The sequence below is a fragment of the Juglans microcarpa x Juglans regia genome, chromosome 6S (genome assembly GCF_004785595.1).
Source record: "Juglans microcarpa x Juglans regia isolate MS1-56 chromosome 6S, Jm3101_v1.0, whole genome shotgun sequence".
Lineage (NCBI taxonomy): Eukaryota > Viridiplantae > Streptophyta > Magnoliopsida > Fagales > Juglandaceae > Juglans > Juglans microcarpa x Juglans regia.
This window is the reverse complement of record NC_054605.1, coordinates 15492592-15509053: the sequence shown is the minus strand read 5'-3', so window position 1 is coordinate 15509053 and position 16462 is coordinate 15492592. Positions and strand designations below refer to the sequence as shown.

Sequence of the window (16462 nt, the reverse complement as noted above, 5' to 3'; positions counted from 1 at the left end):
AAATATCGAAATACGTGATTGATTGGAAACTTACGAAAATTACATGATTATTTTTATAGGTGACGATTTATATTCGACTCGATATTTTTGAGGAAAATTATGAAAAACTAAGTCATTCAGGTAAGCGGGGTTCCCATGCTAGATTTGCATAAAAAGAAATGAACTGAGGCTGGTTTGTAAAAAGTGCATGCTGTTTTAAAAAGAAAAAGTGAAAAACAACATCAGTGTATGTTTTGCATTCACTCATGAGATACGTATGAAAGATAAAAGAAATATTTTTGACATGAAATGTATAGACATGAGCAGTATTTGACATGTTTCTGAAATGTGCAAAAGAGCGAATACGATATCTATGAATTTTTGTACATATGATATGAAAATGATTTGGGTTTGTTTATGATCAAATGGAAATGATATGAATATGTTTCGCACGTGTTTTGATATGATATGGATATGATAAACCTTTGGCAGACTTTATATGTTCTGAATCTGATTCTGAATATGGTTCTGATATGATAATACTGGTTCATGTGATATGGTTGGTACCAACATGATATGATATGAGTGCATCCACTTTAGAAACAAAGTGGTATTTTACGTGTTCTTTCTTGTGTGCACAATCGGGGCTCCGATATTGAAAAAAGAAAAGTTTCACCATATGATACTGCCTGGTTTAGCCACCAGGGATAGCACAACCCTACCATGGGGGTTAAACATGGTATATGATATGATACGATATGACATGATATGATAAGATGAAGATGTTCAGTTATGTTATGCCAAATCGTTTTTTTTTAATATGAAACGGATATTTAACTATGAACAGTTGATTTTTGAATATGAAAATGATTTTTGAATATCAAAAAGGTCTTTGATTATGAAACGAATCTTTGAATATGAACAGTTGGTTTTTGAATATGAAAATGGTCTTTGAATATGGAAAGTGTCTTTAAATATGAACAATTAATTTTTTGAGTATGAAAAGTCTGAAAAGTCACTCTGATTTTCTGATAACACGTTTATGAGATATGCATATAAAAATTAAATGTTTTGTTTCTGCATACTGAACTTTTTGAAAAAGTTCATGTTTACTTACTAGTATATGTTATTTGCTTACTGAGTTGTTGATAACTCATCCCTTATCTTCACAATATTTTTCAGATGATTTGAATGTTCTAGTTGAGGATCAAGAATATGGAACATGGGTGAGATGAGTTAAGAATGATGGTTTAAGCATATAAGATTTATATGAGTATTGAGGATTTTTATTCAGTAAGCAAGTTGTGCTCTGATGATATGATTTGTTGGGAGGTTGATGTTTATATTGAGACTTTGTATTGTCTTAGAATAATTATACTGGAGTATTTTAACGTGAATTAATGAGTATTATATATGATAGAGAAAAAAAAATTAGAGTATGTACTATGTGGATGGAAAAATAGTTTTTAGGTGACATGAGTTAACTCTCTGGACCCTCGGTGACGGGGCGTTACAGTATTAGTGGATTATATAGTTAGTATAACTATGCTATAATGATATAGTGATGTAGTATTAATATAACTACAAATACTATAGTGATTTATATAATTATTTATATATAGTGGATTACTAATAGTATTAGTGTTAGTATTAGTGTGTGTGTGTGTATAATAGTATCATATAGTGATATGATATTTGATTATGTATGTTAGTGATAATATGTTATGTCTAACTTATTTATATATTTGATTATATATTTTAGTGATAATATGATGGTTGCATACACTTTTATATGAGTGTATATGATCAAATATATAGAAATAAATTTATATAAAATAATATATATTATAATTTATTATGCTATAAAATGTATTTATCCTTAATATATATATATATATAGTTTATATTAATAACATATAATCAAATGTTCACGTTTAAGATTAAAATTTTATGTTATAAAATTAAAACTTTTAATGATAATGTTATATAAAATGTTATATTAAGATTTATAACATTAATTTTATGTTATATTAAATAGAGGTGCTACCCGCACCATATGGTGTAGGGGGATCCCTCCCTGCCCTGCATGGGATGGGGGTGGAATTTTTTCCCCTGGCACCCTCCCTTGTGGTGTAGGGGTTGAGTATCCCGTCTAGGTAATGGGGTCCCCCCCCCAAAAAAAAGGGGGCCATGGCCCAGAAGATGTTTCTAGGCCATTTTGGGTCCAACAATAAAAAAAATGTATAATTTTAAATTTTTTAAATAGCAATAAATTGAATTTACAATAAAAAAATATAAATTAAGAGAAAAAAGATTAAATAAGTACTACTAATACTCCTAAGCTATTACATTTACAATAATATAATTTATAATAAAACTATAATAGCTAAACTATTACAATAATACAAATTAAGAGAAAATAATTATAAAATTACAAACATAAAAGGGACATTGTGATTGTATCAACATTACAAATATGTAAAATCTAAATTCAATTGTCAATTGAACATAAATGATAAAAGTGACAATGGGGAATTTTGAGCATTGACATTGACATTTGGGGCGAGTGCCCAAAGATGTAAATAGAATTTAGTATTGCATGCTGTGAGTCGTGAGATCATAAAATATGAAATATTAATAATTGAATAGGAAGATAAATTAGAATTATAAACAAGAAACAAATTAAAAAATTACAAATTAAAATCTAACTAACCAAAATAAGATGGAAATCAATATGCGATATTGAGAATATATCATTTGAATTTCGGCTTGGAATTAAGATTAAGTCTCGAGGTGCGCATATGACAGTAAGATTATAAAAACAATTACATACCAAAAATTATATAAATACGAAAAACAATTAAAGGACAATACAAAAACCTATGGCAATGGTGGGTTGGGGTCTAATATGGAGAAGTCTGCAGCGGAGGTAGACGTTGTATCATGTATGGCTACAACAACTAAATTTGAAATTAATACCAATGTACCATATTTATAAATCAAAATAATAAAATGAAAGATTGAAACTCCTAAATTAATTTACCCCTAAATTAGTTTAGAATTCTAATCCGAAACCCTAAATGATTGGAACCTTTGAAACCCCCAAATTAATTTAGGGTTTTGGATTCACCGTTCACAAATCACAACAATTCAAAATTCAAAATCATAGATTCATCATTCACCGTTCATGAATCACAAAAATTCACACTCACATATCACATGCACAATCAAGATTCTCCATAGCACATAGTTCACAAATCTCATCTTTTATCTCCAAATCTCAATCTTCTTCCATTTTCCATAACTCAACAAAAAAGAAAAACATAAAATACTAAAATTAAGAAGTTTGGATTTGGGGCTTACCTTTAGCAACGATGATGAGACAAGCACAGAGATCGACAAAGATGAGCGGCCGCCGGACACAGTGAACAGACAAGCAACAAAGAGAGAATAAAAAGAGACTGAGAGAAGAGAGAGTTTGAAAAGGGGAAGGGCTAGGGTGAGGGGGGATTAATTAACCCAGACCAAACGACGCCATTTTGTCTATAATGACAAAACAACGTCATTTTGTCTAAGGGGGTTTTTTTTAATATATTATATTTATATAGAGCGGGGTTGGGCCCCCTCCGTCCCCAGCCTCTGCTGGGGGATGGGGCGAACAGGGGATGCAACGGTGGGTGGGGTCCAGCTGCCCACCCCTAATATTAAATGTTATGTTATTAGATTATTATTATACATGAATAATAGGATTTTAAAATTTAATGTTATATTAATTAGCAATTTAGCATATAATATAAAATTATTTTACATATAATATAAAAATTAATATATATATATATATATAAACCGGTTCGGTTAGGTGTTAGAAAAAAGAAAACCAGAACCGGACCGGTTTCGATCGGTTTTGAGAAAAATAAAATCGATATTGGACCAAACTGGTTACGAATTGGATCAAATCTACCAGTTCAGTCCGGTTCACTAACTTTTTTTTTTACCCCTAGTTCAAATAATACTCTAGAAAATTTGAATCTCTACTTATATTGTACAATTGGGCATTGAATAAAATATTTATGGTAGAATAAAAGACTATGTTTTTTCAAGGAAAATGTCATCATTTATTTATTCAGCAAGAGAAACTTACATTCATGACCAGATACATGCGGAGATATCCCATATCAATCATTTGGAGCTCCACTAGTACACTACTGGATTGGTCTGTACTTCACTGTTGTTGATTCTCTTTACAGACAAATGTTTAAGAGACTGCCTAAAAAGAGATTCAACCTCACTATTCATAGAAAGAAATGACTCAAACTCTACGGACAAATCGTCAAAGAGACAAACTCATTTTTTATTTTTATTATACAATAAGAAAAATAAGAATGAAAAATGAAGAATTACAGTTTGAACCAATTCTGGTAGACTTTGACGGCGTGTGAAGGCAACAAGCTTGTCTCTTTACAGCCACAAAAGTCAAATCTAAAAAGATCTGGTGGTGGCGATTCTGGTGATTTGGCCTGTGTGGCACGTGAGGACCATGCGTAGTGATTTTAGCAAAATCGTCACTATCCTCAAAACAATTTTCAAGTTAGCAGTCTTTTTGTGTTGCGCATCTCTCGAAAGTTATTGAAAAATTATAGCTCTAAATTTTTTGGCCTTAAAGGAAGAAATAAACTAAAAAATGAGAGAAGAATAGGAGAAAGATGAGGAAGAGAAAGAAGAAAAGAGGGAAGGAGGAGCAAGCCAAAGCCTCCTCCTTCAATGAAACTTAGATCTGGATTCTTTTTTTTAGATTGAGAGAAAGGGTTTCGAAGAGAAATATACTCAATTACCTAGTAAAGTGTTTACTCTCGAATAAAAGACTATGTTAGTGTGAAATTATCATTAATTTCAGCTATTTTTTCCCCCAAAAGACAAGAATTCAATGACTATATGTAATTGCGCATCAATATAATATAATAAATTTATGATTTCTTGTATTTCTCACGTTAGTTAAAATATTTCAAGAATGTTTGAATTTCACTCTCTTAAGATTTAATTTGGGTATTTAGAATATTTCATTACTATTTATTATTATTATTTATCTATTTTTCACTACTATCTAATATTCGTATCATTATTTTTTTATTATTAATCATAGAATATTTGAAAATATTCCACTATCCAAACACAACTTAATAAAATAATAATAATAATAATAATCAAATTATATTTACAAGTTAGTATAAAGGTACACTCGTATACTGTTAAAATGTACGAGTGGGCCTGACAGGTATCCAAGAATATTTTTATAGATACAAATTCCTACTAATTCGGATGGTACACAATCCTTCGACAAAAATTATGTCCTTTTTTTTTTTAATTTATTATTATTATTTAAATCATGTCGTGTTAATTATATAGAAGAGATGTCTTTCATATTAAGTTGCAGGTAGGTCTCATTGTAGTAAAGATGATGAAAATACCTACCAAAGAAATTTGGAAAGGTTGAATGAGGCATTTATTCCATCTCTTTATTTCATATCCTTTGATTCAAAATCCCATTTTATGGAAATAAAATCAAAGTCCACATTAGCAAACCCATTTAAGGTTGATAAATCAATGTGCCAATGGTTAATATAGAAAATCATTGTGAGGAATTAATGATTAAATGACCATCTCATAACACATCTGGATACAGCTTTTTCTTGTCTGTTCGACTCCATTAAATATAAACCTCACAATTTCTGAAGAAACCAACTATGAGGGAATCCTCGAGCCTCATGATCATCTTCATGGGATTAAAAAAAAAAAAAAAAGTCTATTGAACTTACCATAAATTTTGAAAAAATATGATTTCATTTTGTTAATATATCTTTATAAATATTTTTTTTTTCAATAATTATTTTTTAGTTTCTATAATTAGAGATAAATAGATACAATAGGAAAATATTTTAACTATAAAGAAATTTCATAAATATAAACACATAAACTGACATAAACTATAAATCCCGAGGAAGACTTTTTTAGGTTTATTTATTTATTTATTTTTTTGAAGTTACACAAAAGTTGATGCACATGTTACCTCAAATTTCCCTCATTTAGGAAACAATTTGTTATCCCCAAGCCCTCGCAAAAACAAGTGTTCTTCAGGCTGCCACGTTTCAGTGACCATTTTAATTTCCAAAATCCAAAAACAATAATCAATAAATAAACAAGAAAATGGACGAGACATTCCATGCACATCTTTTTCGTGGGAGTGCTAACACATCTTTTCCTTTTGTTTTTGTTTAAAGTTATAAATTTTGTCCATATTCTAAGATCTAAAATGTAAACAAAATAGTTCTATAAATTAAGTTATGTAATATTTTTTAAATAAATATTTAAATAAATATTTTTAAATAAATACTGGAATTAATTTCTCACTTTATATTTCTAAAAACTGGATAATTTTTTTTAAAAAAAATTATAATTCAATATGCGCACGTGATACCAACCTTATCTAATCTTATATTATTATTATTATTGTATTTAACATTATTCTTGTTTAAAGAAAAATAATATTTAAAATAGTAAATAAATTTTACACACTATTTTTTAAAAAGAATGAATAAATCTAAAATTACACTATAAAACTTTATCCAGCATTTTGATGTTCAAAACTCGATATTTTGCTATCAAAATAGCGTGAAATATGGTCCAACACGTCACGTACCTTGACTGCCGTTGATGTTGCAAAAGACCAGCTGCTTTATAATCACCGTTCTTGACCGCGACACCTGGAGACTGTGCATGCAAGTTTCCGACGTGGTACTTTTCTACTGGTTCAAAGTCGTTGACTTAGACACCATTTTTTTCACATATCCACCATCGGATTAACCATCTGAAAGCACATCGGTCATCGGACGGCCTGGAGCACGTAAAAACACTTACGTTAGAGCAACATACATACATTTCTTAGTAGAAAAGAAACACAGAATTCCGACGTCACAGAGAAAATCTTTCTCTCCTCTCCAAAGGAAGCAGCCCAAAAGAATAATAATTTAATTAATTAAAACAAATAAAGAGCACTGCAAATTGCTAATAAATATGGAGTGTCTGCATATAAATACCCACGCACACGAAAAGGAGAGGAGAACGTAGACGGGCTTTTTCATTTCACAGCTCAGTTTTTGCGTGCTCTGAGGGGTATTGACAACGGACGTTTATAAAGAGCGGTTCCTGTTCTCCATTCTATTTAGTTTGTCTCTGTGTGTGTGTGTCTTCATTTATTGTTTTTCAAGTTCATGGTGGGCTGGTGTTCTCGGAGAACATGAGGAAGGTCAAGTATAGGACTTTGAGAGAGCTGTATAATGCTACTGAGGAGAAGGTTGTGGAGCCAACAAAGGCATGTGATTGCGCCGATTCTTTGTGTTTCTTCGTCTTTTTATCTTTTTTTTTTTGGGGGGGTGGGGTGGTCTATGGGTAATCTTTGAGTTAAATGGGTATAAACTAGACGTCCTAGTTTCGAAATCTCTGCATTTATAATCTTGAGCCACATAAATTTCTCTGTATATTATTTGAGATGGAGTCGTGGGAAACTCTTTGTTGAGCATGTGGACCTCAGAATTAGCCGGAACTTGTCCCTGACACTCGGTGCCAATAGGAAAAAATGGTTTTTTTTGGCTGGTCTTCATCCTTTGGATTCCCACTTGTGTTTGGGTACAAGCTGCTGTTTGATTGGGACGACCATTTGGTGTATATTTTATGTTTTAATTTTGGTTTATGATTCTGTTGGGCTTGTGGGTGTCTTTGATGTAAAGAGAGAAGGTTTTCTCTTACCTTTTTTTCCCGCACGAAATTTTAGTGAAGCACTTTGTAACTTCACTATTTGCAGTTGATACGGCTGGTTAATTGTGCTCAATTTACAGTTCTGTGATGGTTTTGTGTAGTGGTACGATTTATTACTGGTCTTCTTCAATAATGTCTGTTGATCAATTATCAGTTGCTGTTTATCTTAAAATCATCTTAACAATTGTGTTGCTTTGGTTTTTGATATACGACAAGCTTGCCTGAACAAATTCATCGAGGTAGGAATCCCGAATGAGTGCTTCATGTGGGTTTTTTATTTTCTTACATTTTCTTTGCAAGCAACCACAGGGAATGTCACATCATTCTCTTTTGATTACTTTATAGTTACGCATTTGATCGCACAGAAATTTATTTAAACCCCTGAATGTCAAAAACTTTGATTACATGATGTTGTCGCTTTTTAGTTGTGGCAATGTGATCACTATACCTAGAAAAAAACGTAATGACCATTCCGTTACAATTAGAGTATTCGTTGGAACAAAATTTAACAATAGGACTCGTTTGGATAGTGAGATGAGATGGTTTTAGATGAGTTGAATAAAAATGAGATGTTTTAGATGAGTTGAATAAAATATTGTTAGAATATTATTTTTTAATATTATTATTGTTTTGAGATTTGAAAAAGTTGAATTGTTTATTATATTTTGTGTGAGAATTTAGAAAAGTTGTAATGATGAGAAGAAATGGTTTCTGTATCCATTACTCGACCTACTTTTTTTATCACACCATTACAGAAAGCTGATTTCCACGTTGGAGGGCCTTTGGATGGATTGGACTGTGTTGTTCAACATGTGGAATCGTTTTATTTTTACATAGTGATTTATATTGTCCTTATTTTGTCATCTATTTCTTAATAAAAACATGTTGGTTGGAGTTTTAATCAATGGGACTTTGGATTGTTATAATAGAGTTAAAAGCGTTAGTTTAAGAAAAGCTAAATGAGATTTAGGGCTCTTGAGCGTAATTTTTTCTTAGTATTTTCACTTGGTTCTATTGTAACTCATAGTTACTGCTTATAAAAAAATTGTAACTCATAGTTTCTGACCTTACTGGTTGTGGATAGTGTTTTTTTTTTTTTTCCTCCTCTTCAGTGAGAGTGGCATATATCAGTTGAATAATGCTACTCATTGTCCCTTAATTTATCCTTTTATCATCCCGTTATGTGGTATTAAATTATTGTAAAACTCTTTGTTATGTTTCACTTGTCAAGCAATCATTTAATGCCACGCCATGGGATATTGAGAGGATGATGATTAAAAGGATGATAAATATCATTTTTCATAGCAGTTGAGTGTAAATTTTATTTCTGCTTCCCTTCCCCGCAACCCAAGTTTGACTGCGCTGCATGCGCTCTTTAAGTAAACGAACTTCCCAATTACAGTAAGTGGTGGAAGTAGAAGGATTGTTGGTTTTAGCATGTCATTTATTCCCTTTTAGCAGAATTAGTGGACTTTTATTGTTCAGCAACTAAATTTGTCTTTAAACCTATACATGGTTTAATAATAGCACATAATTAAGCTTACATATCTCTTTTCCTAGATGGTTAATTTGATCCATTTAGGTTTCTCATTTTATATCTTAAATAATGTACCTATGTGTTTATTCTTCTGCATTTTGTTGCTTAATATTACTGTTTTCACTCTCTTCCATTTATTAGACTACCGAGATGTCATCATATTTGTCGTTTCCAAAGTTGCCAAATCTGGCATGATGCATCTGTGTTGTATAACCTTTGTGCATTTATAAATGCAACATTATCAGTAATCTTGTCCAGTTAATCTTTTATTAATTTCGCTCTATTTTATTATTGTTATTATAATAATACTCATACTTTTCTATAGGATTTACAGCAGGGATCATCGTGCACCGACCAATTTGATACGCATTTCACAAGCAGTACATTCCAAATGGGAGAAGAATCCAGGACAGGCAATTTGTCTGGAAAGGCCGAAGAATGGCGTACATGCAATGCGTCTACCACCCCATGCTTAGCACGAATGCATCTTGAACAAGTGTTATCACCAATAAAGGCTGATTTGTTTTCAGATGAAACCTGTAATAGGAGGGCAGCTTGTGGGAGCTCTCCTAGTGATGCTGATCTGTTATCGCCTTCGTCGAATAGTGGATGCAATGGAAAAAAGCTCACAAGCAGTGAGATCAGTAATGTTTTTGGCTCATATTGGCCTCGTGATTCGTTCTCTAAAGATATAGGACTCAAAGCTACTTCAAGATCCACCAATGTTTCAGAAAACATCGATATGCTTTTAAAAGCAAACACCTGCCCTACTTACAAGGGAAAACATGGTTTTCAAAGAGAGAAGATAATTAATCCTCAAATCTACACAAATAAGCTTCAGAAACAGAAAGAAATTTCTTCGTTAAGAGATTTCTATGCCTCTGCTAACTTGATTAAGGTGTGTAATTTAGTTTATCCATTAAGTGTAATTTTTATATGATGAACGTCCCTGGGGTTTGAAATTTAATATCTGCACTAATTTGCAGGGAGAGCTTTCTGACCACCCAGAGGAACATGTGGAATCATCATTAAAAGAAGTTGCAACCTTCAGGATTAGTGGTCAGATGCAAGATGTGGATAGCCATGCTGAATCTATGATAAATGGTTCTGCAATGAATGATAGAAATCCAGCGGTTAAAGTTGTGTTATGTTCAGATCTAAAGGATCATGTTGAGAAGTCTAGCGCAGTGGCTGAGGAGCCCAATATTCAGGAACCTCCTTTGCAATCCCAGCTTGTTGACTATAATGATAATTCGCTTACATTCCAGGATAAAGTATGTGATATTTCTTTCTTGGTATATTTTACCGTCATGCACTGCTCTGGCTTTGAGCAGACTGCATTTGTCTTACCTTATTGGAATCTCATGAATTTAATAGGGTTCTCAAATGAAATGAAAGCGGTTAATTGCTCAAAGCGACAAAAGACTAGTTTTCTTGAACCTCAAAACAGTATCTTTTGCTTGCACTTTTAGTAAGGTTACAACTTTTGATGTTGTGCCTTTCAGTTAGTTATGCTTTCAAGGCATTAAAAAATATTCCCCCCTCCTTGCCAACACCAATTAAAAACCAATGAAAAAAATGAGAATTTTTGGAATGCCTATTCAGTGGATTTTTCAAAATTGTCTAGGCGGTGCTTTGCCACAAATTATTTGAGCACCTATAAATAGATTTTTTTTCCAATTCAAATGGATTATTTAATGAGGAGGGAATAAGGTTTTTTTAGATAGCAACACTTGAATGGAAAATAAGCACTTTCCATACTGTCTTATGTTCTAATTGCTCTCTGAAAGTCGGTAGCTTCTAATTTATGCCATCAATATTTTTTAAGTAGTGCTTAAGGATTATCAAATATGGTTATAAGCATCCGTTATATGATATTTAGAGTAATGCTAGATATAGACCTAGGGTGTGAAGGGCGTTATATGATATTTAGAGTAATGCTAGATATAGACCTAGGGTGTGAAGGGCTTACGTAGAGCTTGCACACCCTAGGCCTGTACAAATCATTTTCATGATATTTATTAGCTATTGACATTTGTGTTGGTCAACATAGAAACTTTTTTATGATATGCTATCTGTTAGATCAGTTTCTGATTGGATGGCTAGTTTAGGAACAATAATAAAGTTTAATATTTATGTCCTGGCACATACTAATGTCGAGGCACTGCCTTGAAAGATATACTTGAAAATATTCTGGATTAGATGCTGCTTGCTCTGCACTTTATGAAGACATCCATTTGCATACTTAGGCAGAAATATTAATTGACATAACCGGAATGTGGTTTGCTTCTAGTGTCTGATTCTTGATTAGTTTTTTCAATGGTTTCGAAGGTATGAAAGATGACTCCTGTAGAATTTATGGAATGTGAGTTTGCAGAATTAATAAAAATGTGTGCATGGTGAGTTGGTTGGTCTAGTCCTCGAATAATTAAAAAAGAAAGGGGTTAAAGAAAGAAATAAAATCATATTGTAGAAATCTAATTCGAGCCTTTAAATAACTTAGATTGCTATCAATCAAATAATATCTTGGTTATGTTGGTGCCACATTCCTTAAATTGGCTATGTATTCAAGATCATTTTCATGCCATTATGCAAATTTGTATTCACTGTTCCAGTCAGTATCCAACTTTAGATATATCTATTTTTGTTTCTAGACTATTTACTGAAGCCTTTGATCCAAAACAGGTTGTCTTTTATGGGCATTCTTTTTTCCCCATTCAATTTTATGTGGAGCAATGGCCTCCTGTCGATTTTGACAATCATACCTCTTTTAACCAGTTGACAGACATTCCTTCTCTTCCTCATTGTATTCTGAATTCTATTCCATTGTTGCTATCCACCTATGTACTGTTAAAATGAATATATGGTACGTATTGATTTGATGCCCATGAACTTACTGGACATATTCAACTTGTTGGTATTGCACCAAAACTTGTTTATTCTGAAAATTTTAAAAACTCAAGAAAATGATATAAACCATGACGCACAAAAATATAACTTCTGGTACTTCTTTAAAACAAAGGTTAAAGTTTGAAAATAGTTTAATTTGCTTTCTAAACAAGCCAAGGTACAATTTTATTTCAAGTCACATGGCACATGCTATTTTTTGGTTATCATCTAAATCTATATGTTTTTGTTCTACTTAATTTTTATCAGCTTTTTGCTTCCTTCGTAGATGTAGTACCTCTATTGTAAATCCACTTAGTTTGTCTCTATAATGACATTGACTTTCTATTTTAAACAACAGGTTAAAGTTTGTGATATCTGTGGGGATACCGGACGGGAAGAGTTGCTTGCTATTTGTAGCAAATGCAGTGATGGGGCAGAACACATGTAAATGACCAATTTTCTGGATCTTTGAGCCTCTGTTTGTATCTCCCCTACTTCTTATGTGTGTGTGCGTGGGTGGGAATTTTGAAATAAACTACACACAAGTGCTGCATCCTTTTCTTCCCTTTTCCTGGAAGGTGAAAAATTGACATTTTGTTTTCCATAAAAAACAGCTATTGCATGCATGTTATGCTGGACAAAGTTCCTGAAGCCGGTTGGAAATGTGAAGAATGCATGCTTGGTAAGCAAATGGATGACCCAAATCATGATAAAATTGTGCATGTCTCTAGAAATGCTAGTGCTTTCAGATTTAATAGGGATGTAAAATTGAACCTAGAGGGTTCAGGTGTTGAGGAAGTGCTAAGACAGAAAGCAAACTCTTCTCTTTTATCTGCTAAGAAACCTGCTAGAAATTTAGAAGCTGCGCTGGTGAAAAAAAGGACTCTTGAAACAAGCATTAAATCATCTAGGACATCAAGAACCTTCGGTAGATCTCTACTTCATGGGAAGTCTTCATTCAAGAATTCATATAAGAAAAAAATTAAGCCAGCCCATCAAATTTCATCTCTAGATGATCAGTCTACTAATTATATTGCTGAAGATGAATGCTTACCAGCAATCACAGGTCATAGACCATCTAAAGTACAACCACAAACTCAGTCGCAGAAGGGTGAATATTTATTTCATAGTTTTAAGGTGTTTGGTTTCTAATAATGTTTTCTTTGAGTTGTAGTATATTAAATCTCAGATTTGGCCATTCCTTTTTAAGAGTTGAAATCACCTTACTTTACAGACTCGAAACTGAAAAGCCAACCTTCAAAAGACGTTGACCAAAAGTGGAAATTGGTGTGCAATACTGCTTCTAAGGGCCAGAGGAAGGAAGGAGTTTCCAGAAAACTGTGTAATCCTATATCTTTTGAAAATGATATCATCCACAGTTCAAATGCTGCCTATGCTATGGTTAAAAGGCTATGTCCTGGCTATTCTCATGCCGAGAATTTGAAGAGATCAGGCCATACAACAGAATGCAAGTCAACACAAGGGAAGCATGCATCTGAGTTTCATCCTACAGTTAGTTCACTGGTAGCTGATTCTGGTATCTCATCATCGAGTGTAAAAGAAATTGCATCTCGTAGTGAAAATTTCTCATCCGGATCCAACTATCATGACCTCGAGGCCATCCAGGGTCATGAACAATCATATAACTCATTGAACCCATTCGGTCATCTGGCTCAGCAAGGTTTAATATATTCAGTTGGTCGTGATGATGTGAGCCAGCTTCCTATTGTTCCACAGCTTCATTGCATATGGCAGTATGGTCTTTTGCTCTTCTCTGAAAGTTCATTTCTGTGTATATTTGAACTAAAGCCACTTATGTGCCTTGCTAAGAACGTATCATGGACGAATTTCTGACATTTTGTGCAGAGGCGGATTTCAAATATGTAGAAATGGAAGGCTTCCAAGTTCTTGTAGCGGGGTCCAAGCACACTTATCAACTCGTGCTTCACCTGAAGTGTTTGATGTAGTTTTCAAGCTGCCTCAAAAGGTTATATTGGAGGAAGTACCTCGCCTGAGCACTTGGCCAACTCAGTTCTCTGAAAATCTTGCCACAGAAGATAATATTGCGCTCTACTTTTTTGCAAAAGACCCTGTGAGGTAATTTTAAGGCATCTTTGTTTGAATCAAACAAAGATACTCTCTTTTGTTGACAATCAATTCCCATTTCTGTGTTCTTTTATGCAGCTATGAAAGAAACTACAAGAGCCTGCTAGAATGCATGATTAACAATGACTTGGCCCTCAAAGGAAATTTGGACGGAGTTGAACTATTAATTTTCTCATCTAATTTTCTCCCTGAAAAGTCTTGGCGTAAGTATTATTGACCTTATCTTTCTTCCATTTTAGTGCAAAAACTTTACTTTAGAGACCGAATTACACAATTTCATTTACCTCTTGGAATTAATTATTTGCCCTTGGCAGGCTGGAATAAATTATATTTTTTGTGGGGTGTATTTCGAGGAAGAAGTGTATGCCGCTCACGAGATCTGCAGAATTCCCAGAGGGTACTGATGGATGTCCTGCAGTAATTTCCAATTTTCCATATTAAATTGAAATATAACTATTCAAATTCTTCTTCTGCTCTGTGACTGCGTATGCTAATCCAGTCTGTGTTTGATATTCACAGAATATATATGGGGCTTGTAATGTATGTAGGATAGTAGTTCGTAATGCCGCGTGTGAAATTTGTCCTTTGTTGGTTCGAATACATATGATTCTTCTTTCATTTATTTGGTAATTAATTTATATCTTGATTTGGTATATAGGTCCCTACATTTCCTTGTGATAATGTTAGTTGCTTTGATTAAAGAGTAATAGGTTCCTTAACTGTCAAATTAGTGCTGATATATAATTTTTTTCCTTCCGGTTTCTTACTAATAGAGCAACATCTCATTATCATCGGGTATCAATGATTCAGTATTAGCGATGATGTAGTTCTTCCTTATGCAGATACAAGAAAGAGACACTAAGAAGCAGGAAACGGATCTCAAACCTTATTTCCAAGAGAGGGGAGAACATAATGTTGATCAAGAACGTGAATGTAAGAGGATCAAGAGTTGTTACAGCATGCCTAGTGGTGAAAGACTTCCACCTGTTACAAATGGCTATGTTCCTACCTTTTCCATTGAGAATCTCAAATGGGGTGGAGTCAATGACATGTCTGCATCTTCAGCAGAGAGCCAAATACAGCCAAGTGATGGGGAGGATCAGTCGGAACCTGGGGTTCTAGATCTTGAGCTTCGTTTGGGAGCCAAAAACAAGTCAAAGAAACAGGTAGCCATGCCTTCCTTTCTTGGTATAATGGGCAATAAAACTGACGAAGACAAGCATTCTGAGCTACTGACAAACAACAACACTAAAGTCTATGATGAAGTCTCTACATCACTCTCTCTCTCTTTACCTTTCTCCAACAAGGAACAAGTGTGAGAGCTTGGAGAAAAACCAAAGCAGTTGTTAGCTGAGAGGAAAACTTGGCTGTCCCGTTTTTGGTGGTTTATTAAACTTCTAGATTTAGAACGAGGAACTTTGAAAAATTATCAACCAGGGGTCGTTTGCTTCATTGCCAGGATCATTAATGATCCTATTTTGTTTTAATAGACGCCAATTTTCCATCCTTTTAGACTTAAATAGAGTTTTAAGAGTCATGCATCACATCTATAGTTTCTAAATTTCATTGTTTTCGTTTTTCTGGTTACATCATCTTTCTCTTTAAATTTTCTAGGAAAAGGGAAACTGGGAAAGTAGTAAAGAATACCAGAGTTCTTCATCAGAGTTCCATAAACAAAATTAAATAAAAAAATCATTTTCGTTTAAAGAAAATTCTACACTATTGCATCAATTTCTTCTTCTGAGGCATGCTTCTCGTGGGTAAAGGTAAGTATTTGCGGCAAGTTATGAGCTGCTGGGAAAAAAGTGGCCGCAAAAAGGCCAAATACGTTGTAGTGACTTTCTTAAACGTTAGAAAGGGGCAATGCAAGGGATCCGTTGATGTCCTTCTCAGTTTTTATTATTTATTTTTTACATAGTGATTAAGAAAATGTTGTTTAATAATATTGTAAATTTTTTACTTTTTTCTAAAAATATTTAAAAGTGTTAAAAAAATGATGTGAAAAAAAAAACAAAAAATATTAAAAACTTTTTTTTTCACATCATTTTTTTAATACTTTTAAAATATTATTTTAAAAAGTAAAAAATTCATAATATTATTAAACAATATTTTCTTAATCACTAAGGAAAAAAAAAGAAAAAA

The 16462-nt window shown here is 33.0% G+C and overlaps 1 protein-coding gene across 3 annotated transcripts; it reads left to right on the top strand.

Moving 5' to 3' along the window:
• The first annotated feature begins 7086 nt into the window (after positions 1 to 7086).
• LOC121237085 lies at positions 7087 to 15866 on the top strand. 3 transcript variants are annotated; one of them, XM_041133658.1, is made up of 10 exons: positions 7087 to 7345; positions 9663 to 10223; positions 10312 to 10599; positions 12573 to 12658; positions 12829 to 12896; positions 13449 to 13968; positions 14081 to 14311; positions 14399 to 14523; positions 14635 to 14717; positions 15163 to 15866. In XM_041133658.1, the coding sequence occupies exons 1-10, from the start codon at positions 7271 to 7273 to the stop codon at positions 15637 to 15639; spliced, it is 2514 nt and encodes an 837-aa protein (XP_040989592.1). In that variant the 5' UTR covers positions 7087 to 7270; the 3' UTR covers positions 15640 to 15866. The 3 variants fall into 3 exon arrangements, with proteins under 3 accessions (XP_040989592.1, XP_040989590.1, XP_040989593.1); XM_041133656.1 differs by having other exon boundaries at positions 9651 to 10223; XM_041133659.1 differs by lacking the exon at positions 7087 to 7345 and adding an exon at positions 7434 to 7891 and having other exon boundaries at positions 9651 to 10223.
• The last annotated feature ends 596 nt before the right edge of the window (positions 15867 to 16462 follow it).